This window comes from Lissotriton vulgaris, chromosome 2_1 (assembly GCF_964263255.1).
Source record: "Lissotriton vulgaris chromosome 2_1, aLisVul1.2, whole genome shotgun sequence".
Lineage (NCBI taxonomy): Eukaryota > Metazoa > Chordata > Amphibia > Caudata > Salamandridae > Lissotriton > Lissotriton vulgaris.
The window spans coordinates 404,568,759-404,595,490 of NC_141687.1; the positions used below are offsets into that span (position 1 = coordinate 404,568,759).

Here is a 26,732-nt window from a genome sequence, read left to right on the forward strand (position 1 = left end):
GGGATCGTAAGGGAGAACTTACCAGCCGGTAACCCAATAGCGAGAGTGGGCTTGCTGCGTGTATAGACAAGTGACAAGCTGTATATCAGGGCTCAGATCCACACCTTACCTCAGAGGTCGCTGGTGGCGGGCATCTCTGCACCTACCCCTCCCACAGGAACTCAGATAACTGGACAGCCGGCACGGTAGTGAGACAAGGTCCGGTCTAGATAAGGGAGAATGGAGCGCGCGCAGAGGGGTGTGTCCCTCTAGTTGCTGGGTTACGGCACGCTGGAGTAGAAAGCAAGGAGGGGTTAGCTGTGGATAACGCGGCCCGAGCCACACTAAACTGGGGCCATCTTGGAATGGGTTTGGAACTCTGGCAGGGCATGTTTAAGGCACTTGGAAGCGGACAACTAGTCCAGATTATTAATAACTGTCTGGCAGGTATCGCCCAGGAATGCGGGAGTAAAAGGCAATGAGGCGTTAGCTGAGGATAGCGCGGCCCGAGCCATACTAAACTGGGGCCATCTTGGAATGGGTTTGGAAGTCTTAGCAGGGCATGTTTAAGGGACATGGAAGTGGACAACTGGTCCAGCTTAATAGTAGCTATCTGGCGGGTATCGCCCAGGTGTGCAGGAGTAAAAAACCAAAGACGGGGTTGGCTGGAGATAATGCTGCCCTAGCCATCCAAAACGGAGGCCATCTTGGAATGGGTTTGGAAGTGTGGCAAGGCATGTTAAGACACTTAGAATTGGATAACTGGTCCAGATTAATGACTATCTGGCGAGTGTCGTCCAGGGCACCCCATCATTCAATCCCAATTCATCGCTCTGAAGCCGATGTATCCATCTCTGTTCATATCTGAACAGGGCTTGTTGGTTCAGGTTCGGTAAAGACTCAATGACAGTCCATCGGATGTTCTCTGGAGAATGATTATTGTCCTTGCAATGTTCGTAGAGCTTTGTGTGTGTCTTGTGACATCGGATGTTACTATTGTGCTCCATTATTCGTTGCTTAACAGGACGCATTGTCATCCCGATGTACAACGATTCGCAAGGACAAATCAAAACATAAATGCATCTTGAGCTGTTGCAGTTAGTATGTTTGTTCAGTGTCCAAGTGAAGTTCTTGTTAAGTACAACGGTCTTGCCCTGGATGGTCTGGGGGCAGACAACACATGAACCACAGCGATAGTGTCCAGTAACTGGGGGGAGGTCCCAAAGCGTATTAACAGATTGAACGCTGGTTTTCTTAGGACGGGTATGGATAAGGGTGTCCTTGAGGTTAGCCGTCCTTTTGAAGGCAAACCGTGGGCGCGGTAACTCCATTCCTGCCGAGTTGAGAATGCCCCAGTGGGTACTGACAGTTTTTTTAATGAATGTGGAGTTTCTTGTAAATGAGGTAACACAGGTAATCTTGTCATCTGGCTCCTGGGGGTGTGTCTCAAGTAGGGCCTCTCTGTTGTTGTGGAGGGCTCGTTTGGTAGAGTTTTTCAGAAGACGTGTAGGGTACCCCCGGTCCAGGAGTTTGGTTTGCAGGGCTTGCGCTTGTCGTTTGTAGTCAGTGATAGAACTACAGTTTCTCCGAAGGCGGAGAAATTGTCCAAAGGGGAGATTGTCCCTAAGGGATCTCGTATGGTGACTGGAGTAAGGCAACAGACTGTTCCTGTCAGTCTCCTTCGTATAGAGACTGGTGCTGATTGTAGTTGGCTCCAGGGTTATGCTGAGGTCCAAATAGGGTATGGATTTGTCGGAGATGGTGCCCGTGAACTTAAGAAAAGGGTCTTGTTGGTTTATCCATGTACAGAAGGCCTCACAAGTCGTCCGATCTCCCTTCCAGAATACCAGGATGTCGTCGATGTACCGACGCCAACACGTGAGATTTTCACGGAATGGGTTGTGTTCAGGGGGGTAGATGCATTGTTTCTCAAACGATGCCATGTAGAGGCATGCCAGGCTCGGCGCAAAGGTCGAGCCCATCGATGTCCCGCGGATCTGGAGGTACAAATTGGACTCATATTTGAAAAAATTTTCAGTTAATGCAATATGTGCCAACTCCATTATGAATGAAACCGGGGTAGGGGACAGCCACTCCTCTTGTCGTAGGAGGGAGTCAACTACTTGCAGCGTTGCCTGTTGGGGTATATTGGTGTACAACGCTTCCACGTCGAGTGTCAAGAGAAGATCAATATCCTCCCTGCCGTCCATATCATCGATCAGACGAAGCACATCTCTCGTGTCCTGCAAGTAAGAAGGGATGGATTTAACCAGAGGTTGTAGGAAGGCATCACAGAATTGAGAAAGGGGTTCTAGAATTGAACCGATGCCAGACACGATTGGTCTTCCTGGGACTGGGGTGGTGCCCTTATGTATTTTAGGCAGGGTGTAAAAGTATGGTATGACCGGGTCGGTGGTTACCAGAAATTCTGCCTCTTTTTTACTTAACCATTCGTTGGTCTCTGCTTCGATGACCAGAGACATCACGGTGGTGGTCAGTCGGTTGGTTGGATCCTCTGTCAGTAATCTGTAATGGGTCGTGTTTGCTAGTTGGCGTCTACACTCCTGATCGTAGTCGTCATAATTTTGTATGACAGTCGCTCCCCCCTTATCTGCTTGCTTGATGACAATTGAAGTGTCCTTACCAAGGGAGGAAGCTGCCTGTCTTTCAACGTTGGAAAGATTGTTAAACGGTTTGATTGAGGGTTTGTTCTTCATAGTTCGTAGAACGGCTCTTTCAAACGTCAAGACCTCTGGTGGAACCATCCCATCAGTGGGGGTGAATGAGGAAGGCTTCCTGAGACCCGTGTCTTCACAGGGTAAGTCTGGCCGATTGTGGAAAAAGGCCCGGAGACGTATCTTCCTAAAGAACTGCTTCAACTCGATCATCTCCTGAAATGAGTCGGGGATCGGTGTAGGGACAAATCCCAGTCCTTTTTCCAGAACGGTCTCCTCTGTAGTAGTCAGGTTTCTATTGGAAAGGTTCACGATCAAACTCTTCTCCCTCTGGTTGTCGCGCTCCTGGTTTCCACTCCCGATGGCTCTGGCATCTGGTCTTGCCACTGTACACCCTTGTTCCCGCCTCGCTTTCGCCCTCTTCCTCTGCCCCAACCTCTGCCTTGAAAAGGAGGCGGATTAAGGGGGTAGAATTGCGGGGGGCCCTGAGGGTAGAAGGGATATTGCCACGGTGGTGGTACATGGGGTGGGCCATGGAACACTGGTCCTTGATGATATCCTTGTTGCCAGGGACGTGTGGGTCGTGTATTTCTCGCCGGGTAACCTCCACTGGAGTCACTGCTCGTGGAGCCCCGCCTGTTGTCTGTGCTCGAATTATCGTCTGAAGAGTAGGTGTTCTTCTTTCCTTTGTAATCATCCTTGAGGTAAGGATAGACCTTCTCCTTTGCAAATTTGGCTATGTCTTTCTCCAATTTGGTGGTTTTCTGTTTGAGCAGGAAGTCATGGTGGTCAGCCATCTCTTGGTTGATCTCAGCGAGTTTTGTTGTAAATGCTGGTTTATTGTTTTTAGACGTGGCACTTTTCATAGTTGCTTCTATGGCAGAGATTTTCTCTTGGAGCGCTTCTGACAATCGTTTGGCAGTCTGGCTGATCAGAAACAGCAGGTCCTTGGTACACTTCCAGGAGACCTGGCACCAGTCTACTTTAAACCGTTTGTCGTCTAGGAACAGCCTAGGGACGATGTTAACAATTAGGCCCTGTGGTGCTATATTGCTCCTCAGGTACTCTGTCATCATTAACCCGTGGATCGTTATCCTGATCAGTTCTTTCTTCATCTCACTTAGTTGGGACCACTCATCAGAAGAGGTTCCTGATGCGGCAGTTGAAGGATTATTGAGGAGTGAGGGCGTGTTCCTTAGTGTTTCAGCAATAGTATCTTCGTTAAAGCTGAGGCCAGGGACATCCTCCATATTGGTGTGGGATGGTGGCGGGGTCGGGGTGCCCTGTGCTACGTAAGCCAGAGCAGAGTGTCAAAAAACCACTCAACAGAGTGTACTGGAGGTCTACTATGCGGCTTGGTCCACGGGGCGGGAGATCCTCGCCCCTGGTAACCTAAGGCAAAACGATTCCCGTGCAAAAAGCACGCTGAAACTGGTATCAAACAGGGGGAATAGGGGGGGACGATTTTTGAGTGGGGTCCAATGTACTCGTCCTAGGAAGCAGCAACCAAAAGTATTGTACAGAGTTCCCCAATGGGAGCTAAAAAATTAGCTCAGCCTATCTTCTCTCTCACTCAGTAAAAAAGTGGGGGTTAAGTGCATGGTGTAGACCCTTTTCAGAATGTAAGGATACCTCACACAGGCTAACGGCAGGACCACTGCTGTTGTCCCAGCCGATGACCGTCCAGCGTCATCATCGGTATCCTGCTCCTACGACAGGCTGGCGGTGCAATGCCCGTCGGGCAGCAAGGGAAGCTGCACTTTGGCGGAGATCTTCTATTCCGAGCCAACGGGTGTGTGGGTGTGAGGGGCCTATGGAAGGTGCAATAGTGAGCGTGGTGGTGTGTCTTAAAAAAAGTCAGTAGAGTCCTAATAGAGAAGATTTTATTGGTCAGGCTCACTGCTTTATTAAAAAAATAACAGCTCGAGGAAGGAGGGCTGTGTGCCTCACCTCCTCTTTATTTTAAGGAGTGGCCCGGGGAGGTGGGGCACCCAGGGCTATAATAGGCTTTCGGTCCACCTCCCCTTTTAATATATATGGAGGGGCCCAGGGAATGGGGTTACCAGTGCCACAATAGGCTCAGGGAGTGGGGCCACTTGGACCCCCACCCCTTTAAATTAAACAATTGGCCCTAGGGGATAGGGTCCCCAGTGCCTAAAGAGTCTTGTTGGGGGGGCCATGTGTCCTCCTCCCCTTAAAAATATATATGACCCTGTGTAGGCTCGGGAAGGGGCCCCATGACCACTCTTCCCTTTAAAAAAAACACAGAACGGCCTCAGGGTCTAATGAGGCTCGGTGAAGGGGTCCTTACCATGCACTGCTAATTACCCCATATATTACCTCACTCATGACATCTTCTATGACATCATTGATAATATCACTGCAACATTTGAAGATGAGAAAACTGCATGATGGGCGCACAAGTAATAGATGCTTGAGATAACTATAACTGGTGAATTTCTGTGGTTTTTAGAGTTTAAAACGTTGTTACTGAACATTTCACCGTTAACGTTACTTTAAACTTTGTTTTTTTCAGTGATACATAGTCAATAAAAAAATAAAGGTTAAAACATAGTTATAGTTAGGGAAATTGTATGTATTCTCTTCATACAAACCAAACTTAAAGGATGCAAACACAAGTTATTTATTTATTTATTCCTTTTTATACAAACCAAACTTAAAGAACACAAAAAATTAAAATTTGAAAGTTAGTTACACCTTAAATGCATGCACCAGCTTCACATTCTTATAACTAGCGTTCACACAGCCACTATACCATGTACTGTTTTCTCAGAAATTATGGAATTTGAGATGTCATAAATGTTATAAATGCTATGAATTCAGATAGTTTAAGTGATGTAATATGAAAGGGTATAATTAGTGTTTGGAAGAGTGACGTATTCTAGTTATTGCTGACGCCAGACCCTATTCACCTCAAGGACATGGGCTGCCACTTCCGCTTGCACCGCCTGTGTGTGTTGCCTTGCATGCTGAGGGCTCACTCCAACTGAGCCCAGGATTCTCTGCCATTACTGTAGTATTGCACAACAGCACTCAAGCTTTTAGACTCACATGCCCGATATCAGGTCCCTTCACTGCAGCAGCAGTATGTGTAGATTGATGTGCATGAGGAGCAGAGAGAAAGATTTCATTGGGGGTAACGGAGGATCACCAACAGAACACAGCTACTTCTTTTTACTGCTTGCCAACTGACTCCTCATTCTCTCTCCGACTTGGCTTGAAGTTAAAACTCTGACACCATTTCCTCTGGTTGGTAAAATGTTCGTAGCAGAGGGGTCAAGAGACATACAAACGGGCTGGAAAAAAAGCAAGTTACCTATGGTAGTAAACCATCTTTTTTAAATGCAAGGCTTCTTTAGAATATTAATTATTAACAGTCAAATGATGCCCCATGGGCTCCATACCCAAACCGAATCCCCCACTGGACTAAAAAGTCTTGACACTGCCGCCATTGTGGGCAAAGGTGTAGAACAAATATTAAAGCTTTACTAGTGGGCAGCCATTTTGGCTCAGTCAAGCCCCTCCTTGAAACTCTTTTGTTTGCCCTAGCATTCAGAGAAAGCATTGCCTAGCACAACTAGCAGTGTGCTGAAAGAACACATGTGCATATTGCTTTTTACTTTTAAAGTCACCAGACAGGTTTTAAAGTGAAAAGACAGGTTCCATTCTCTTACTTGGTAAGATAATCTCTAAAAAATGTTGTGTAGAGAAACAGACCAAGCAAAATCAGTAACCACCTCTATTTTTACCTTTTTATTATACAGATTTGACTGCGCAGATCGCCAGTTCCACTCTATTCCAGCCACCTGGCAGGCACTTATGGATAATCCGAATGATGTTAAGGAGCTTATTCCAGAATTCTTCTACTTTCCAGAGTTCTTGGAGAACCAAAATGGTAGGTACAGAATATAGTCTTGCATTAATGACAATAATATGACTTTAGTCTATTATTGTTTTGCACTCAATAGGTTGTTACTAGGTATTTTCAGCAAATATTTTGGCATTTGTGATTAGCATGCAGTCACTAGTCTGATTAACATTAAGTAACCAAAGACCAGCGTTAAAAATTGGTTGCTACTTTCCGTCCATTATGGTTTCCTCCCCCGAATGTTTTGATTTTGTCTTGGGGGCCTTATTGCTGCAAATCTTAACGGGGACAAGGTTTTACATGGATTCTATTTCTGGGTGGTTTCTTATAAACCGTTCCAAATATCAAAATGGAACCACTTAATTTTCACTGCCACAAATAAGTCAAGAGCAGATTTCATCCATAGTGTAGGATAGGTATTGTCAGCAGAAATAATGCAATCGTGATATAAGTCCACCTGATTTTCTCAGAGGCTACGAAAAAGACTGAACTAAAGTAGAACACATAAGAGAGGTGATCTGATAATTGCACCCTGTTCTGAGAAAATGGGAGAAGGAAAGGCGAAAAGTAATCTGCCAATATTATTCATCATAAAAAAATGATGATTTTTTTCTTTTAATAGATACCTCATCTGCAAGTTCCTTATCTAGGAAACAATCTCATTGCACTAAAGTTATATACCAGCAGAGTCTGAATAACAGTATTAACCAGCTGACCACATTAGTACCTGCTCAAGTATCACACAGCCAAAACAGAACTCGCCCCTCGAGTCCTACTCCAAGTATTGCAGTTTAGTGGGCATATGTACTGAAGCCCTCATAGCTGGCTGACAAACACCAAGAATTGACAAACATGGGGCATAATTTGGCAGAAGGGTAAAATGGCCATGCAGGATAAAATGGCCATCTGATCTTTGAACTCCCCAGAGTGAGCCACAAATCCTGGAAAAATGTTCTGCGTGCATGCCATAACAGATGAAAAATACAAGTACATAAAGGAGACCACAGCGTATTGGCAGAGAAAGAGCAAAGCAGCACCCTGCCCCTACCAGAATTTAAGATAAGAGCAGGGCCTGAAACACTGGAACGCTGCAGCGCCCGCCTTCGATAATAAATGCCATGAACGTGCCAAGTAGGAGCAGCAGCAGAGGGCTGTGAAAGTACCACAAGAGAAGAGAATTCAAAAGCTGTGTGGTGGTAAGAATTCTGCAGGAGGCCTGGGATCAATCTGAAAGAGACACGTTAGTGATAAATTCCTTACTTCAGAATATCCTCAGGCGTCAGACTGGATCCGGACATTTTTTGCGTAGCAGTACCCATGCGCGTCGGTAGGCGTCGTCCGCGGCTCCACGTCCGTCGTCGGCGCCGTGATGACGTTGTCGGAGTACTTAGACGCCGCTCTGCGCGCTGACGTCAGTTCTTCTTTTTTCCGCGCCAGCAATCGCAGATCCGGAAAAAGTTATACCCTAGTCAATTTTTGACTAACTTTTTACGATCCTTTTTGATCTCTTTTCGAAGTCTTTACGACTCCGACGGTGCCGGTAGGGATGCCTGGGTTCAAGCCCTGCGCCGACTGCAACCGACTGATGTCGGTTACCGACCCCCATCGCCGGTGCCTGCACTGTCTAGGCCCGGACCATGACAACAAGTCATGCTCCGACTGCCGGGCCCTGACGTCTAAAGCTAGACGGGAGCGGTCCCGTAAGCGACTCGAGCTTCGGTAGTCCGCCCCGTGCTGCTCGAGGTCCCGTTTCGCAAGGAGGTAGAGGGACCGGTCGCGGGGCCGGAGTCACCACAGTTCCGGTAGTCGTCATAGGTCTACGGGCTCGAAGTCCTCAGGTAAGAGGCACAAGAAGTCGAAGAGGCACCATCGCTCTTCTGACTCCCCCCGACGCTCGCGTGAAGCGGCCGGGGGTTCGGGCGACACCGCCCACGCGGCTCAGCCGGAGCCGCGGGCTGCTCCATAACCGCCGGTCCCGGGCAGCACGCGACGCCGGAGGAGATTGAGGCCTTCCTCTCGGCCATGAGGTCGCTCACTCCTCCGTCGGGTTCTGCGGTGCCTTTGGGCTAAGCGGCCCGACTGGGTCCCCACGCGGGCCGGGTGCTTCGGCCCCGGCGCCGTCGGGTGCTTCGGCCCCGGCGCCGTCGGCGACTTTGGTGCCGACGCCGCAGGGCCCCACTGGATCCGGATCCGGGTCGCTGCCGGTCGACCTCACGACCTCGCCAGCGCTGGCCCCAAGGGTGTCGCCCCTGGCGCCGTCCCTGGTCCTACCCTCGATTCAGGTCCGGCATCGGAGCGGCGCCGCTCTCAACTCCGTTGGAGATTTTTATTTCTATGACCCGGCCCCATCCTTTGAGGCTCAGTACCAGGCGATGGGTGACGAGGGGGAACTGTAGGGGTCTGAGGACCCTCTGGCACGTGAGTGTCAGTCTTCTGCGGACTGGACAGAAGAGCTTGGTGAGGCCAGTGGTCTGGACACTTCGCCCGACACTGGTTTTGTCTCCCCTCCTAGCGTGCCTACGGAGGAGGGGCCAGCTTATAGCGTGGTGCTGACGAGGACGGCCAAGACCTTGGGCCTTGAGATCCCCGTCACGGCCGTGTGGACTAACCTCCTCAATGAGGTCCCTAAACCACAGTCAAGCTCGGCCGAGCCTCTGCTGCCCTTTAATGAGGCCTTATCTGACGTTCTTCTGGGCACTTGGTCCAAGCCCACTACAGGTCAGCCTGTGGATAGGAACGTGGCCAGGCACCACCTCCCGGCTCCGGGTGACCCTTGCTTTCTGTCTACCCACCCCACCCCAGAGAGCGTGGTTATCAAGGCCTCTAATTCCCAGACCGCATTCCCGGAGGCTCCCCCCGATCGGGAATCCAAGAGGTACGAACAATACGGGAAGAAAGTATTCTCCTCCCTGAGTTTAGGATTGCGGTCAGTCAACACTGCGTGCCTCTTGGGCAGCTACACCCACTCTCTGTGGGATACGGTTGCGGACGTGCTGCCAGAATGCTCGGTGGAGGTCCAGGCTAAACTTAGCCAAGCCCTTGTGGAGGGCCGAGATGCGGCGCGTTATTCCATACGGTGTGGGCTGGACACTACTGACTCACTAGGCAGAGCGATGGCAACGACGGTGGCGATTCGTCGCCACGCCTGGTTGAGGTCCGCCAACTTCTCGGCTGACGTCCAAAACACACTTATGGACATGCCGTTCGATGGCAGTCGCCTCTTTACAGCAAGGCAGACCATGCGCTTGAGCGCTTTAAGGACTCCAGGGCAACGGCCAAGTCCTTGGGCCTCTCTGCCCCGCGCCAGCAAACGGCTGCCTTTCGCTCCTTTTGTGGCCAAGGGAGGGGCGCCCCCACACTTCCAGCCAGCCACGCACCGCAGAGTACCGTCTAGCGTGGTGGCGGACGTGGGAACCGCCGTGGCGGCGATCGGGGACAATGGGGAGGCCAGTCCACACCTACCCCTGCAGCATCCGCCTCAAAACCTTCCTAGTCCGTGCTTTCAGGCCCAAGTGACGCCAGTGGAGGGCAGGGTTCACCATCACCACTCCCACAGGCGCACTGTCACATCGGACAGGTGGGTGCTGCAATTTGTCCGAAGGGGCTACTCCCTCCCCTTCGAGACGTCCCCTCCTGCCATGCCACCGCAGTACCACCGCGTGTCGGGGGCTCACTTGCAACTTCTGCAGGAGGAAGTTACGGCCCTCTTGGCCAAGGGGGCCATCAAGCGCGTTCCTGGGCCAGAAGTAGGGTGTGGATGTTTCTCTCACTACTTTCTGGTACCCAAGAAGGGCAAAGGGGGCCTCCGCCCTATCTTGGACCTACGGAACGTCAACGGCTTCTTCCGGAAGGAGAAGTTCAAGATGCTGACATTGTTCCAGGTCTTAGCTGCCCTAGACCCTGGAGTCTGGATGGTAGCGTTGGACTTGCAGGACGCTAATTTTCACATCCCCGTCCTGCCGGCCCACCGGTGTTACCTGCGGTTCACGGTAGGCCACGAGAACTTTCAGTTTACCGTGCTCCCCTTCGGCCTTACCAGCGCCCCACGAGTGTTCACGAAAGTGATGGCGGTTGTCGCAGCTTATCTACGCAGGTTAGGGGGTTCAGTCTTCCCCTATCTCGACAACTGGTTGTTGAAGGCGGGCTCGTCCCAGACAGTCATCAGCCACCTCCAGACTACGGCGAACCTCCTGCACCTGCTGGGGTTCTCCATCAATGTGCGAAGTCACACCTGTGTCCCTCTCATAAGCTCCTCTTCATCGGAGCGGTTCTAGACTCTGCGCAGTTTCGGGTTTATCCTCCCGAACAGCGGGTTCGGGATATTCAGGCTCTGATTCCAATCTTTCAGCCTTTATCCCGAGTCTCGGTCAGATCGATGCTGCGGCTTCTGGGGCTGATGGCCTTCTGCATCCTTCTGGTGCATCACGCCCGGTGGCGGATGCGGGCTCTGCAGTGGGACCTGAGTTTCAGCCTAGTATCAGGGCAACTTGTCCGACCATGTCTTTATCTCAGAGGGCACTGCACAACAGTTGCAGTGGTGGTTAAGGACCGCGATTGGGTCAGCGGCAGATCCCTCTCCCTACCCCACCCGGAGCACGTAGTTGTGATGGACGCGTCCCTCCAGGGCTGGGGGGGCCACATGGGAGAGGCGGAGCTGCGGGCGTTCGTCTAGCACTGAAGGCATTCCTCCCCTCTGTCTGGGGGAGTGTAGTGCAGGTGTTCACGGACAACACCACCGCCATGTGGTACTGCAATAAACAGGGCGGGGTGGGGTCGTGGACCCTATGCCAGGAGGCTCTGCGCCTCTGGCAGTGGCTGGAACATCAGGGCATGACTCTGGTCGTTCAACACCTGGCAGGTTCTCTGAACGCCAGGGCGGACAAACTCAGCCGTCGGTGCATGATGAATCACGAACGGCCTCTGAACTTGGACGTGGCGCACGGCCTCTTTCAGCAGTGAGGAGAGCCTTGGTTAGATCTATTCGCCACAGAAGAGAACGTGCACTGTCATCAGTTTTGCGCTTTGGAATTTCCAAGGCAGCACTCGCTCGGAGACTCTTTTCGTCGGAGTGGAGTTGCGGTCTGTTGTACGCCTTTCCGCCTATACCACTTCTGCCAGAGTGCTGAAGATCAGGCGTGACCGGGCCCAGGTTATCCTTGTGGCTCTGGACTGGGCAAGAAGATATTGGTATCCAGAGCTACTCAGCATGTCTGTCGATCCCCCGATTCGTCTGCCTCTTCAGGAGGACCTTCTGTCGCAGCAACAGAGGACGGTCCTCCACCCGAACCTGTCCAGTCTCCACCTCCATGCTTGGATATTGAGCGGCGACAGTTGAGGCATTTGACTTGCCTCCTGAAGTTTGTAATGTGATTCTGGCAGCCAGGCGTCCCTCCACAAAGTCGGTATACGCCTGCAGGTGGAACAGATTTGTGGCATGGTGCACAGCAAAGGCTCTGGATCCACTCTATGCCCCCCTTTCTGAGGTTCTCCTCTTCCTTCTGTCTCTTGCCCAGCAGGGCTCTGCTCTGGGCACTATCAAGGGCTACCTTTCTGCCCTTTCCGCCTTCTTAAGGCTCCCTGATCAACCTTCTTTGTTCAAGTCCCCGATTGTTAACAGATTCTTGAAGGGCATGACTCCTGTTCCTTTCGTGATGCCCCAGTGGGACTTGAACCTGGTTCTAACTTACTTGATGTGCGCTCCCTTTGAGCTGCTTCATAACTGTCCTCTCTGTCTTTTTACTCTTAAGACTGCTTTCCTGGTTGCCATCACCTCTGCCAGGAGAGTGAGTGAGCTCCAGGGTCTTTCCTCTAAACAACCTTTCCTTTCTGTCCATCCGGACAAGGTTGTGTTGCGGACAAGACCCTCTTTCCTGCCCAAGGTAGTCACAGCCTTCCATATCGGGCAGTCCATTACCTTGCCCACCTTCTTTCCACCTCCGCATCCCTTGAAAGAGGAAGAGAGGCTCCACCGTCTGGACCCAAAACGTGCGCTCTCTTACTATCTGGATCGCACACGCCAGTTCCGGGTGGATGACCAACTCTTTGTTGGTTACGTGGGCGCTAAGAAAGGACGGGTGGTGCACAAGCGGACCATCTCTCGGTGGATCGTGTTGTGCATCCAGGCGTGCTACTCTTTGGCTAAAAAGGAACCTCCTGTTGGGCTGAGGGCCCATTCCACTCGGGCCACGGTGACCACTACTGCCCTGGGCCGAGGAGTCCCCTTGCAGGACATTTGTCAGGCAGCTATGTAGGCCTCGCTGCACACGTTCGCCATACACTACTGACTGGACAGCCAAGTCCGGAGGGATGGTTTCTTTGGCCTTTCCGTCCTCCAGGACTTTCTGGTGTGACTATTGGTTCGCAGACCCACCACCGGGGTTGGTATTGCTGGGGTATCTATTCTAAGGTAAGGAATCTATCACGAACGTGTCTCTTTCAGATGCACAAGTTACTACTTGTGTAACGATATATCTATAAGAGACATTAGTTAGTGATAGATTCCTTACCAACCCACCCATCCTCCCCTTTCTGCGAACCGATATCTAGGGTTAAGGTCATCCCCTTTCAGGGCCTTAGTTTCATGGCACCAGTGTTGGTTGTTATCATGGGTCTGCGTTTCTGGCGCGGAAAAGCTGTGTATAAGAACTGACGTCAGCGCGCGGAGGCGGCGTGTAAGGACGATGTCATAACGGCGCCGACGACAGACGCGGAGCCGCCGACGACGCCTACCGACGCGCATGGGTACTGCTACGCAATAAATTTCCGGATTCAGTCTGACACCTGGGGATATTCTAAGGTAAGGAATCTATTACTAACTAATGTCTCTTACAGCTATATCGTTACACAAGTAGTAACTTGTGCGATGGGGAGAAGGATCACCTGAAACATGCCCAAGGCATAAACAAAAGAGGCTGCTTTGGGTTAATTGGCAGCTGCGCTGAAGTCTGATAAGGGAGCTGCCAGGCAGGGGAGAAAATAAACAAGATGTGGGTGGGGAAAATGGCTTGGTGTGTGTCTTCCAGCTCATGGTACTGGGTACTTTATATATCTGATAGAGACATTGAGCCACATATTCCTTATCTTATCTGGATCCAGAATATTTTTGTTTGAGCAATACCCCTGCGTGCCTGTAGGTGGCATCAGTCAGCTCCGTGTGACATCGTCCGTGCCGGAAGTGACGTCTGCGTCGGCTTTATAGGCACCACCTCAGCGCACTGAAGTTAGTTCATTTTTTGCCGCTCCAGTCAAGCGCTGATCTATGAAGAGAGCGACACTACTTTTTGGTGTGTAGGATGACCTCAAGGAGGAGCTTGGGGCTCAGGCTGTGCAGTGCCTGTCATTGCGTCATGTTGATGACTGATCCCCATTTGGTCTGCCTGTGGTGTCTAGAGTGTAACTACGACTCCAAGTTGTGCTCCAACTGCCGGGCTATGACACTGAAGGCTTTGAGGGTGCGCTGCCTGAAGCTGCTTTTGGCCTGGCAGTCGACACCATACCAGACTCCTCGGAGATCAATATCCCGGTCGAGAGGGAGGTCCCGGTACCGCTCCAAGAGTACCAAGATTGTTTGGGCATTCAGGTAAGAGGCACAAAAAACATAAGAACTTGCAGCGTGCTTCAAGTTTTCCCCATCCATTGGCTGAGGCTGCATTCAAGGCCTCGTTCTCCAGAGCCTGAGCTGAATCCACGCCTCCGATCTTTTCCGGGAGCCGAAGTGACCCTGGCTCAAATTAAGGAATTCTATGAGGCCATGGCCCTCATTTTATGAGCGACCTAACCCCTCCGGTGCACCTTCGTGCCCCGCATGGTCAGGGGGGCCCATTGGGTTTTGCACTGACAGCTCCGGAACCCGGGCTGATGGCCCTCCCATGGATCCAGAGATGGATCCAGGCTGACATCAGTCATACCACTGCGACCTTCCCTGGAGCCAGTACCGGAGCCGTCAGCACCCACCAGTGACGCCAGCCCTATTCTGATTCCCGACAACACGGATCCGCGATCACTGACGCCGATTGCGGCGCTGACAGGATCAACAGGTCCTAGGTCGTTTCCTGACCCTTATTCTGTAGTTCAAGGATTGGGAGAAGAATGGGAGGGGTCACTGGACCCTTTAGAAGACCAGCCTTCTTAACAAGATATGGACTGGTATGAGGAATGGGGTGAAGCCAGCGAACCTGGATACCTCTCTAGATACTGGCATGCTTTCACCCCCAACCGTGGCAAGGGAGGAGGAAGCATCTTACGCAATAGCGGTGCATAGGGTGACTGAGGCCCTTGACCTCCTGTTACCCTCATTGGCGGTCAAGACTAACATCTTGATGAAGGTGCTACAGCTGGGAGCTTCTTCTTCGGATCCCTTGTTCCCTTTTAATGATTCCCTCAGGGACATCTTTCTGGGAACATGGTCCAAACCCAGCACAGGGGCTCCTGTGAACAAGACGATCATCCACCGCCACCACCGCTCTGCCCCTGGCAACCCAAACGACCTCACTACCCACCCCACCGAGACAGCATGGTATTCCAAGCCGCTAGCTCCCATGGCACATTCCCTGCCGCTCTCCTAAACAGATAATCCATGAGGCTGGACAGTTGGAGCAAGTAAATATTTTCTTCCACCAGCCTTGCAATGTAGTCGGTGAACACTGCATGCTTATTGGGCATTATTCCCACTCTCTGTGGGAAATGATTGCTCAGTGTTCGGCCATCCTCTCCGAAGCCATAACAGATGCAGCAAAGTTCACCTTTTGATGGGGCTTAGACACAACCAACTCGCTAGGCAGAGCGATGTCTATGACTGTGGCGGTTAGACGCCACACCGAGTTAAGTCCTTCTGGCTTTTCAGGGGATGACCAGGCCTTGCTCATGGACATGCCCTTTGATGGCACCTGTCTCTTCGGAGATAAGACAGACACAGCACTGGAACACTTTAAGGACTCATAGGTAACGGTCAAGTCCTTGGGCTTCTCAGCTACCTCCTGTCTCCTGTCTGCCTTTCTCTCCCTTTGCGGCTACATAAGGTACATTCAACCACACCAGCCCTACCCCAGCCACCAAGCCACGCAAGTTTCACAGCCCCTGCTCGGATGAGGGCATATTTCATTCGGACCACGTGGTCTGGTAGCCAGAGGTCCGGTCAAGCCTCCAATCCCGTCCGCCTCAGCCTCCAAACCCTCCTAGTCTTGCCCTTCAAGAACGTAGGTGTCCATCTGGTGGCATGATCCACCATCAGCTCCATCAATGGTAAAACATTACTTTGGAGAGGATGGTTCTCGAGTTAATTCGAATTATCCATCCCCTTCAAGATCACCCCTCCCTCCATCCTTCGTCCAACTGTCATCTACATTTGATCCAGGAGGAAGTAATGGCTTTCTTGGCCAAGAGAGCCTTAGAGAGGGTTCTGGCACCAGAAGTGGGCTGTGGTTGCTATTCCTGCTACTTTCTGGTCCCAAAAAAGGACAAGAGCCTTCGTCCTGCCCTAGACATATGGGCCTTCAACTACTACCTAAATATGGAGAAATTCAAGATGCTCATATTGGCTCAGGCCTTGTCTGCCCTTGAACTAGGAGCTTGATGGTAGCGTTGGACTTGCAGGACTTGTATTTTCACTTCCACGTCCTGCCTGCCCACAGGCGTTACCTGCGATTCACGGTGGCCCACGAGGATCTTTCTGTTCACTGTGCTACCCTTTGGCCTTACCAGCGCCCCTCGGGTGTTCACCAATATGATGCTGTGGTCGTAGCTCATCTGCGGCGATCAGAGGTGCCAGTCTTTCCCTGTCTCGACCACTGGCTGTTGAAGGTCGGTTCTCCTAGGCTGTCGTCTACCACCTCCAGACTACAGTGGACCTTCTACATTCACTGGGGTTCAGTATCAAAGTGGCGAAGTGACATCTGACTCCCTCTCAGAAGTTCTCTTTCATCTGAGCCTTTCTGGACATGGTGCAGTTTCGGGCCTATCCTCCCGAGTGGCGAGTCCAGGATATTCAGGGCATGATACTGATGGTTCAGCCTCTGTCCTGGATTTCGGTATGAATGACTCTGAGGCTGCTTGACCTGATGCCCATCTGCAACCTGCTAGTGACCCATGCCTGATGTCATATGCGGGCTCTGCAGTGTGACCTGAAGTTCCAGTTGGCGCAGCATCAGGGAAAACTCATTAAAATGGTCTGGATCTTGGATGGAAATGCTAGAAATCGGCAGTGGTGGCTGACGTACCGCGATCAGATCAGAGGCAGACCCCGCTTCCTTCTCCATCCAGATCTCACAGTAGTGACAGTGATAGAGGTGGATATCAGAAGACTCTGGTGTCCGGCAGAATCAGGACCACAAATCAACAAGCTGAGGCTTCGAAGGATCCAATTGACATTGAAAGCCTTGGAAAGCTAGATCAAGTGTTCACAGACAAAACCACTGCCTTATAGTACTGCAACAATGAGGGGTCGTGGACTGTTTGTCAAGAGAGAAAGAAAGAGATGAGGCAGCAAGGGCTAGGGAAATGTGAGAGATAAAGAGAGAGGGAGAGATTGAGAGACATGGGTGGACTGGTAAATTGGGAGAGAAACAATGAGGATGGCAGATCGAGATTTTGAGAGAGAGAGAGAGAGAGAAATACTTAGAAAGAGAGCATGAAAAAGTCAATGAAGGAGAGACCGGGAAACAGGGTGTACTGAGAAATAGAGACATGGATCAGCTAGAATAATATGTCTGCAAAGAGCTTGGGAGGTTGAGTGGGGAGCTGGAACGAGGTGTGACAACTGAGAGTCAAAAGGACAGAGCCACTGCATGTTTCTTCCAAATACTGTACCCAGGCAGAATCTGATTGTACGGCTGAGTTTTTATTGCGGTTTTCGGTTTTATCAGGCATATACAGCCAATGATATAGAAGTTCACCACCCATCTTTTGGGTGCTAATTTGTTGAAACTGATTGATTAATTGCCGTTTTATAGATGCAGTTCTCTGGTGCAAGCTTGTAGAAGGACTCTCACATATCATTCCATGCACACAGAACACGATTAACAGCACATAAAACCACACACCGAGATAGACACCACACAACACAAATGCAAGCGCAGTCAGCATCAAACGCAGACCCGTGCACACACTTGCACACAGAGGAGCACTCATATAACCCAAAAATACACACTGACTTAAGGCAATAATACACGCGCTCACACAGAGAAGGCAATGAAAGCGTACTTACAAAGAGACGCACATGCGTCAACAACAAATGTAAGCACTTCAAAAACACACTAACACTATGCAATACACACAAACACATTCCCTTCCCAAGGATACAATAATCTTCCTTTCTCTCTCTGTGTGTCCCCTGCCTTTGCCCCACAGTTTCCTATGAGGCTTTGCACCACAGCCCATGCACTGGTGTCACCTGAATTGATGTTTTTTTATTGGCCCGGGACAGAAAGCTTGCTCTCTATTGCCAAAAATGGCAGCTGGACAGAGGGTGGAGCGCAGTGACCTGGATTGTTAGGAGAAGGCTGTGGGGTGATAGAGCCCTCTAATGGGAGGTTTGAAGCGTCCTGTTGGTCTGTGATGTGTGCGTCCATGTTGTGAAAGTAAAAACAGGCGCCGTGCTGAAACGCTAAGCACAGCACCCGGGGCGGGACGGGGGTGATGGGTTGCGAGTCACAGGGACCCTTGTTAAATGTGTGCGTCCGTGTTGTGAAAGTTAAATCTGGTTCCGTGCTGAAACATTAAGCTCAGGGGCGGGACAGGGATGACGAGCTGGGAGCCAGGGGCGCCACTGTTAAATGTGTGCACCCGTGTTGTGAAAGTAAAAGCGGGTGGCATGTTAAAGATAAAGCACAGTGTGCGCTCTGGAATAAAATGGTACATCATGGCCCCTCAACTCCTGCCGCTTCATTTGAGTGTTGGAAGTGGTGAAACATAAGGCGTGCCCACAGACTTTTAATAAAATCTGCTGAGTAGCAATACAAGTAAAAGGTTCAGCCCTCATGGGAAGTTACAAAAGTAGAAGAGGCTGCACTAAGGAGGGACTACTAAGTCTATTCACGAACCAAAAGCAACCATTTAGAAAGTATAGTAACAGGAGCCAATTGAAAAGATGAGCGGAAAATGGGTGGAGCTTCAAGTCCATACCTGAATAAAGCATGCTTGAAGAGAAGCGCAAGCACTGCCTAGGCAAGACCTAAAAAGTTGACCTCAGACACCAACTCATCAGTACGCTTCTGCAACTGTGGACTCAGTAAGAAGTACTGCTGTGCTTCTGAAAGCACTGCTACTCTGCTGGACTGTTGCTTTACTGAACTGCTGCCCTGCTGTCCTCACGCCTGAAAGAGGAGACCTGGACCTGCAACTTCATCTTGAACCCAGGGCTGCCAGAGTGACTCCAAGGGCTAGTTTGCTGGCCTCCTGATCTGAGCCTCAGGGACATAAAAGGCTCCCCAACGTCATGCACCAGCACCTGAACTCAGCCGAGGTGAATTCCTGACCTCCAAGTGGTGCTCCTCAGGATCTGGATATTTGGTGTGCCATCAGATAGCTGTATTGAAGTTTGTGGGCTCTTTCAGCCCACAGACGGGCCTCCGCACCAAGACCTTGCCACCAACATCACCATTCACCATTCAATGCGAAGCTTCGGCAACCGCCTATTCACGCTACAGCATCGACATCTTACTGTGGCCGCAAGTGCAAAGCTCCAGCAACACCTGGCCTGCTCTGCATGCTACTCTGGCAGCTTCCTGCGATGCTTTCCCTGGTCCTCGAAGCCCCCTTCACTATGAACGTGACTCCTAGTGCTGATTTGAGAAGGTAACTCAATTCAATTCAATTCATAAGGCTTTATTCGGAGCATAAAAGAATGTCCATAAAAGCATGCATAACAATTAAAAACAGGTCACAATTACAATACAGTTTACATAATTGGTTAACGATCATTAAAAAAAAACATGATATACAAGCAGGGTCTGAATAAATATTTAAAAACTCATGCTTTTCCTAATGCTGATAGCTTTAATCATAAAGGTAGAAATAAAGAAACAAACGTCAGGATGGTGCAGGTTAAAAAGCAATTTCATTGAGTCCTGGATTGTCCTAAAACCAAACTTGACAAGAATGGGTTTTAAAAAAGTTTTACGGTAATTCCCATATAATTAACACAATAGACGAAAGTGCATGGTGCTTTGTGCAGAAGTGTTATCACATAAGCACGGGCCAACGGGGTGCTTGTTCATGGAGGGGAAGGCAACTAAATTATGCGCAATCCCCACCCTTACCCTAGTCAATACATATTGATGGGATGCTCTAGTCACTAGTGTCAGGTATTGCTGATAGCCCTCTACAGCATTCATACTACGGTAGAAAACACAGGTGGATAACTTCCCCTCCTCCCTGAACCTCCTCTCTGCTTTACAACTCAGAAAGATGTTCTTCATTTCATGTTTAGAAAAGACCACTGTGGCATATCGATCATTAAAAATGTCAAGACCATAAAATTCCTGGAAATTTTCGATAACAAATTTAATCCAAGGGATCTTTAGATGGTAATCCATGGTGAGGCAATCATTGATAATAGCCCTGGTTAGTGATGTCTCCTCTTTTAACCATATAGAGTGCCACAACAAGAGAGGTCTCAAAAGGATCAGATCACTTAGATATTGGATGCCGAGTTCTCTATGAACTAAATCATTAGAGACAGATTTGGGCAGTCACAATAATCTTTTTAAAAAGGCATTCTCCTCTACCTGAAGACACCCTGCTGGGGCCTGACCCCAAACACCAGCAGCATAAAGAGCAACGGAAAGACATCTGGACTGGAACATCTTAAGCATGTCTTTAATCCGTTTACTTCCAATTTAGGTAGCAAAAGTGAATACCCCAGCTGCACTCCTCAGCATCTTGGTCTTAACATTCTTATGTTCGCTGGCCCAACTACAATTTTTGGAGAAAGTAATCCACAGGTAGCAGAAATTATCCACTTTTTGAGCCTTTTGACCCTCAATATGATAAGAGCTTGTTTGGGCCTGGTCCACACTCCATAACATAGGTTTTACTTTTATTAATCACAAGTTTTCTGTCCTTAATAAATTGTGAAAACCTATTCATCAGGTGTTGTAGGCCAATGGGGGTCCTTGCCAGCATTACGGCATCGTCCGCATAGAGTAATACAGGAACATTAAAATCATTAACTCTTGGGGCGTCTGCCGCCACTGTCTGTAATACCGAGTCCACCTTGTTTATGAAGAGGGTTAAAAGCAAGGGGGCCAAAACACACCCCTGCCTTATACCCCTAACAATATTAAATTTGGTGGAGCACTCCCCGTTTTTTCCATATCTAACACTGGTACGTAATTTTGCATAGAGACGGGCCAAAAAGAAGATAATACCCTCCGGTGCCCCCATTTCTATTAGTTTAGTCCAGAGCGTAGCGTGGTCCACCATGTCAAAAGCACTACTCAAATCTGCGAAACAAAGATAGATAGTACCCTTCTTAACCTGAGTGTATTTTCCAATCAAAAGTTCGAGATTCAAGCACTGCTCAATCATTCCACGCCCCTTCCTGAATCCAAACTGACAGTTAGCCAGGATCCCGTTGGTTTCAGCCCATTCTTCCAGTCTCACCAGAAGTACCCAGCTCATAATTTTCACCGAGGAGTCCAACAAAGAAATTGGACGATAATTTTTTACGTCCCCTCGGTCACCTTTCTTAAATATGGGGATGATAACTCTTTCAGAGGGACTAATCTGATTACTGTGGCCGACCTGCGTTCCATTGAGGTTGGTCTGAACTTGTGACTTTGACTTGGTCCAACGTGACCAGATCTCCATAGTTGGCGCTTTTTAGTACTTTTTGGTGCTATTTTCATTAAAATCTTAACAAATTAATTACTCCAGTTTTACTGATTGTTTTTTTGTCCTGTGGTGTCAATAATTTATTAAAATGTACTACATTTTTCTAAATTGGTGTGGGACTTTTTCTTGAGTTGTGTTCATTTTTTTTTACTGTTTGTGTCCTGCATAACTACTTTACTCATTGCCTCTAAGTTAAGCCTGGCTGTTGTTTGTGCCAAGCTAGTCTGGGTTAAGCACAGGTTAATTTAGTGACTTTTTGTGGTTCACCCTCTGAGGAACTGTGGCTAATATCACTATAGGTAGATGACACCCTGCTATTCTTAAGTAACCCCATAAAATTGTGATGCGGGTGTTGGCGGAATTTGTTCAAGTTTGTGACCTGAAGATTAATTGGGGGTAATTGTGTGTTTTTCCCCTAAGGCATGAACTTCCTCTGTATGATTGGGCTCGGCTGGATGCGGCACTTCATTTGGAGCCTGACTCGTTTAAATACTCAGGGGTAGGTGACTATGGTTACCTGGGCAAGTCCTTGTCGGTGAAGAGATAATCAATGCCATTTTGGACAGTGCTGCCATTGTCTTCAGTGGGCTGCATTACTATAGCCAAAATGCTGGTGTTTCCTCAGTTATTGTGGCATTTTGAGGCTCGCCCCCCTGCCAAAATGTTTTCCTTTTACTAAACTAGCCTTGCTCTGCAGTACCCTGATATGTGGCCTTTGATAAGCATAGACTGGAGATGGCCATTCATCACTGGATGTGAGTGGGTTAAATGCTAAGGGAAGAGTTTGATTTGGGTGGCGGTCAATTTATTGCTTTGGAAAATGCTGCAGAGTGACCTGAAGCCTATGGGCTGAACAGCTCCGAAATAATGTCATTGTTGACTCATGGGGAAAATAGAAATAGAAGAGCTGTGTCAGTGCTTTAAATATATGCTGTCGCCGGCCATTTATTCGGATATCACAAAGGTTAAGCAGCCATGGGAGTCTATTCTCTACAGAGATATCCAATACTTAGAGGACCTGTATGCTGGAATATGTAAAGATAATCAGGAGAAACTCTAATACAGGCAAATTAACAATGTGCACCAAACTTATTTTGAACTGGCTTGAATTGCCAGGATATACCCGAGGCCGCTGACCTTTGTGCACGCTGCAGATTTTTATCATATGATGCGCTACTGTGGGAAGTATCACAATTTAGTATCTCTTTATTTAATGGCATTACAGTCACCTGTCTCCAAGTGACTCTGAGTGAAGCTTTGTTTGTTGGGTAAGTTACCAGAACTAAGGATAATAAACAGACTTGTAATTTCATAGATTTAGCTCCATTTATTTGGTAAGCGTAAGATTTCGATGAAATGGTGTGTGGGTTTCCACAAGTGTGGGTTTCCCCAAGTGTGGGTTTCCCCAAGTTTGCAGGCTGGTTTCAGGATGTACATAACGAACCAGAGCTGAGATCGCAACAATAATACTGCAGCATAGGGTGGTTGCACCGCTCATACCTCGTGGGGACTGGGAATTAGAAATGGTTAAACTGCATGCCAAGTCTGATGAGTTACGCAATGCTGTTATGGCTATGATATGACAAATGATGAGGAATAGATACTGGATATTGGGAACGTCCTTGTCATTCTGGCATAGTATGTAACTGATCCTTCGTCTTTCTGTGCTCATCAAAGTTAAAGTGAATTATGAGAAAATGCATGATTGTCTGTTGAAAATCAGATAAAGAAGTATGGATAAAAGAGTGATAACCTCAGAAAGCATTAACATTGGTACCCAAATCATTGTTTGTACGGTCACCCTATAAGAGAGCTGTTACTCTACTCTTGTACTGTGCACAGCCAGGACCCTGGATATGCTTTTCTTGGAACCTGGCCTGCAGCTTTACACGTCTCAAGAGCTCTGCAGGTCCTCTGGGTCTTACAATGAATCCTCCAATTGATTTGCCATTGCCAGGGACAGTAATTTAGAATAGACATAGTTGCCATTCTGACATGGCAAGCACAGGTTGTTTGCCTCCTGCTGCTGTTTTGGGCAATGAGGCCAGCCTTAGAGGCTGTGGGTGGGTGTAATTGGCTGGAGAACTCCTATATGGTGTAGGAGTAGGTGTTTGGGGAATCTTCAGGTTGTAGGCATGTTTTGCCTTCGGTGGCTCGGTGTCAGTGGCTGCTTTGATGCCATGGAATACATGTGACTATGTCCAGCAGACCTGCAGCTATTAGCCATAAAACACAACACAAATACTTCTCCCTGATTAACGTAAATGACTGCAGGGTCCTACTCACTCTATATTTTGGATACAGGCTTCCCTTTTGCACTTTTCTGATCTGAAACAGTGTGAATGTAAACACCATAGAAACAAATAAGCATCAGAATTATGTCAATGAAAAACGTAGTGGCCAACATTGCTCTCTACTATGTATTGATTAGGGTGGAGAAGGTGCAACATTCCAGCTAGTGGGCATGGGGAAGTAATTACCAATTGTTTTGTAAAGCTATGGACTTTTATTATCTGTCTATTTATATGTACAAACGTATTTTGCAGTATGTTTTATCACAATGAAGGTTTTATTGGCCAGAAGCCAAAAATTAACTTACGTTGGTTGATCAGTTGAAAGAAGTCGTGCAGCACATGCTGAAATGTCCAGACAGCAGTATACAAAGTAACCATCAACAAGGAGCCATTACTAAAGATGAGTGCTACGTAAAAGCCACATAAGATTACTATAATGCTGTTGTGATTATTAGATGAAGGAGGAATATACTGGTTTGTGACCGGAAAATGAAAGGGTCAAGATCTTGATGGATTCTTCTGAAATGTGTTGTTTATGAACTACCACTCGGCTGACTCAGTCATGACTACAGCAGCAGTTGTGTGAGACCTGATGTTAAGAGAAAAGATGTAGTTGCTGGACTGAATCTTTTAAAATATGGTTCAAGCCACATGGTTGATGGCAGGGAGTTTCATGTTGGTACTGTTTGTCCAAAGAAACTGACTCCTACCCTTAGAAGAGGGATAGAAAGAGACCACACATAGATCTGCTTTGACTTTCCTAATGGTGTTGGACATAAACAAAACTAAATTGGGCACAGGGTTAATTGAAAATTATTATTTAATAAAGAAATCCTAAGTGCTTTTCCCCCCTAATTATTGCATGTTTCTACATACCTCTTTATAGGGATGAAAATGTGTTAGTCTTCAATTCTTTTACATGACAGTCCACATTAAGTCATTTTTGTTTGCTGTGTTCCATAGAATTCGACCTAGGACGATTACAGCTCTCTAAAGAAAAGGTGAATGATGTACAGCTTCCAAAATGGGCTCTGTCACCAGAGGATTTCATCTATAAGCACAGAAAAGCTCTGGTAAGCTCTTTCAACGTTGGTCCTATGCTTAACAAGCAAGAGAGTTCAATTGTATTGCTTCTTGCCAGGACAACTAAGCAGTACACTATATCAAAAAAGAGCAAACACTTTTTGCCATTTAGGACTTGGGTATTGATTTAGGACTTAGGTATATATTTATGCAGTTAGGGTATCACGCTGAATAAAACTGAAAGGTGATGGTTGGAATGCCTTCAGAAGTCATGGTATTCTTTCTGACCTCATTCCAGTCAATCATTTTTCACCCACTTTGCCAGTTCAGAGACAGTCTATCCATGTGCAAATCAACCTTGGAAACATTAAAAACAGCCAGCCTCGTTGCCACACCGGGTCCTCTCTGAAGAAAAATACAAGCATCCCTATAGCGATTTCAGTTTTCTTATTTCCTCTCAGGGAGGATGAGCTTGAGTTCTGTGACACAGTGAGCATGAGACACACATCCAGGCACAGCTGTCATGCTTAGGTCATCGCGCTAATGAAAATAGAAAGATGATTGGCTGAATGCTTGCAAACCTCTTAGCCATTAGTAGTTGTTCAGGCTCCATTTAAGTCCTTCTTTTTAGGTCGAGCCTAGAGCAGCGCATGCGCTGCTTGTTAGGTCGAGCCTAGAGCAGCGCATGTGCTTCTTGCTCGACTTTTAGTAAGGGGGTTTTCAAAGTGCTACCCACAGGCTTTTGCCGGCCACCAGCTTGAAGTTATGCGCACAATCGCGCGCAACGTGCACAGCTTCCATCTGGCTTCCTACAGCGTGTGAATCCCCTCTCCTACCCCCTCCCACTCCATCCTCGTCAGCGTAATATCTTTTCGAGCGCTGATATTGACAGACTTTGTGTGTTTCCTGTACTACAAGGCAAGCGCGCACACACAGCTGCCATCTGGCTTTCTACAGCATGTGAATCCCCTCCCACTCCCTCCTCGTTAGCTTCATTTTTTTTTTCAAGCGCTGATATTGACATACTTTGTATGTTTCCCGTACTTCAAGGCAAGCGCGCACACGTCGAATTTTTGTAATTGCTAATAATTGCATCTGTTTATTTGTAATTCCCATACTTAAAGGCAAGTGCACACATATAATTTTTTTTCTTGTTAATATAAATTATTTGCTAATAATTGCGTATGTTGAGCCGACAACAAGGCTCGAACACTGGTCCTCAGCTCCTGAGTCAGCAGCTCTCACCGCTGAACCATAACCTCTCCCTCCGAGAGCAGCATTCATTTTAAATGCTTGTTCATTCGTAGTCTCGTGGTGGTCTCAGTGTTAGTGCTTTGTTCGCCTGCCGGTTTTGCTACCGCATCTGCATTTGAAAGCTCCAGCTAATTGGTTAGTATGTAGATAAACTGGATTTAACTCAATTAGACTCTGTGTATAAGAAGAGCTAGAGTCATCAAGTAAAATGCAAGAACTCGAGACCGCCCTTAAAGAACTGGCTTTGGGGAAAGCTACCGGTCCCGATAAACTTCCTTTAGAGATATACCATGTGCTATTCCCTATTATTAAAGATGATATGTTGGCGACGTTTATAAATGCCCAAAATGAAAATCCCCCCCCATCATGGGACGATGCAAGTATAATTGTATTTTTAAAAAAAAGCTAAACCGTTGCATCTTCCTGGGTCTTATTGACCTATTTCACTTATTAATGTAGATGCGAAACTATATTCTAAAATTCTTGCGAATCGGCTGATTCAAGTCGTACCGGCACTTGTCTCTGAACAACAGCACGGCTTTCTTCCAGGTCGCGGTACGATCAATCACATACATCGTGGTATTGCAACTCTAGATTATGCTACTGCAAATCGTATGAACGTTGGTTTGGTGTTTTTAGACTCCGAAAAAGCGTTTGATCGCGTTGCATGGGAATTTTTATGGGCAATCTCGGGAAAAATGGGGTTTGGACCACGATTTATATATGCTCTACAAGTTATGTATAGACATCCCAGGGCCAAGATATGCCTGTCAGGCCAAGAATCAGTAG

At 48.3% G+C, this 26,732-nt stretch overlaps 1 protein-coding gene across 2 annotated transcripts in view; it reads left to right on the top strand.

Annotated features, from left to right (window-relative positions):
- NBEAL1 (neurobeachin like 1) overlaps positions 1–26,732 on the top strand; it is a 916,399-nt gene that overhangs the window by 698,217 nt on the left and 191,450 nt on the right. For both annotated transcript variants that reach the window (XM_086955272.1, XM_086955273.1), the window contains 2 exons: positions 6,440–6,570; positions 24,630–24,739. In XM_086955272.1, the coding sequence (XP_086811398.1) occupies positions 6,440–6,570; positions 24,630–24,739 (241 nt within the window). The remainder of the gene's footprint in view (positions 1–6,439; positions 6,571–24,629; positions 24,740–26,732) is intronic.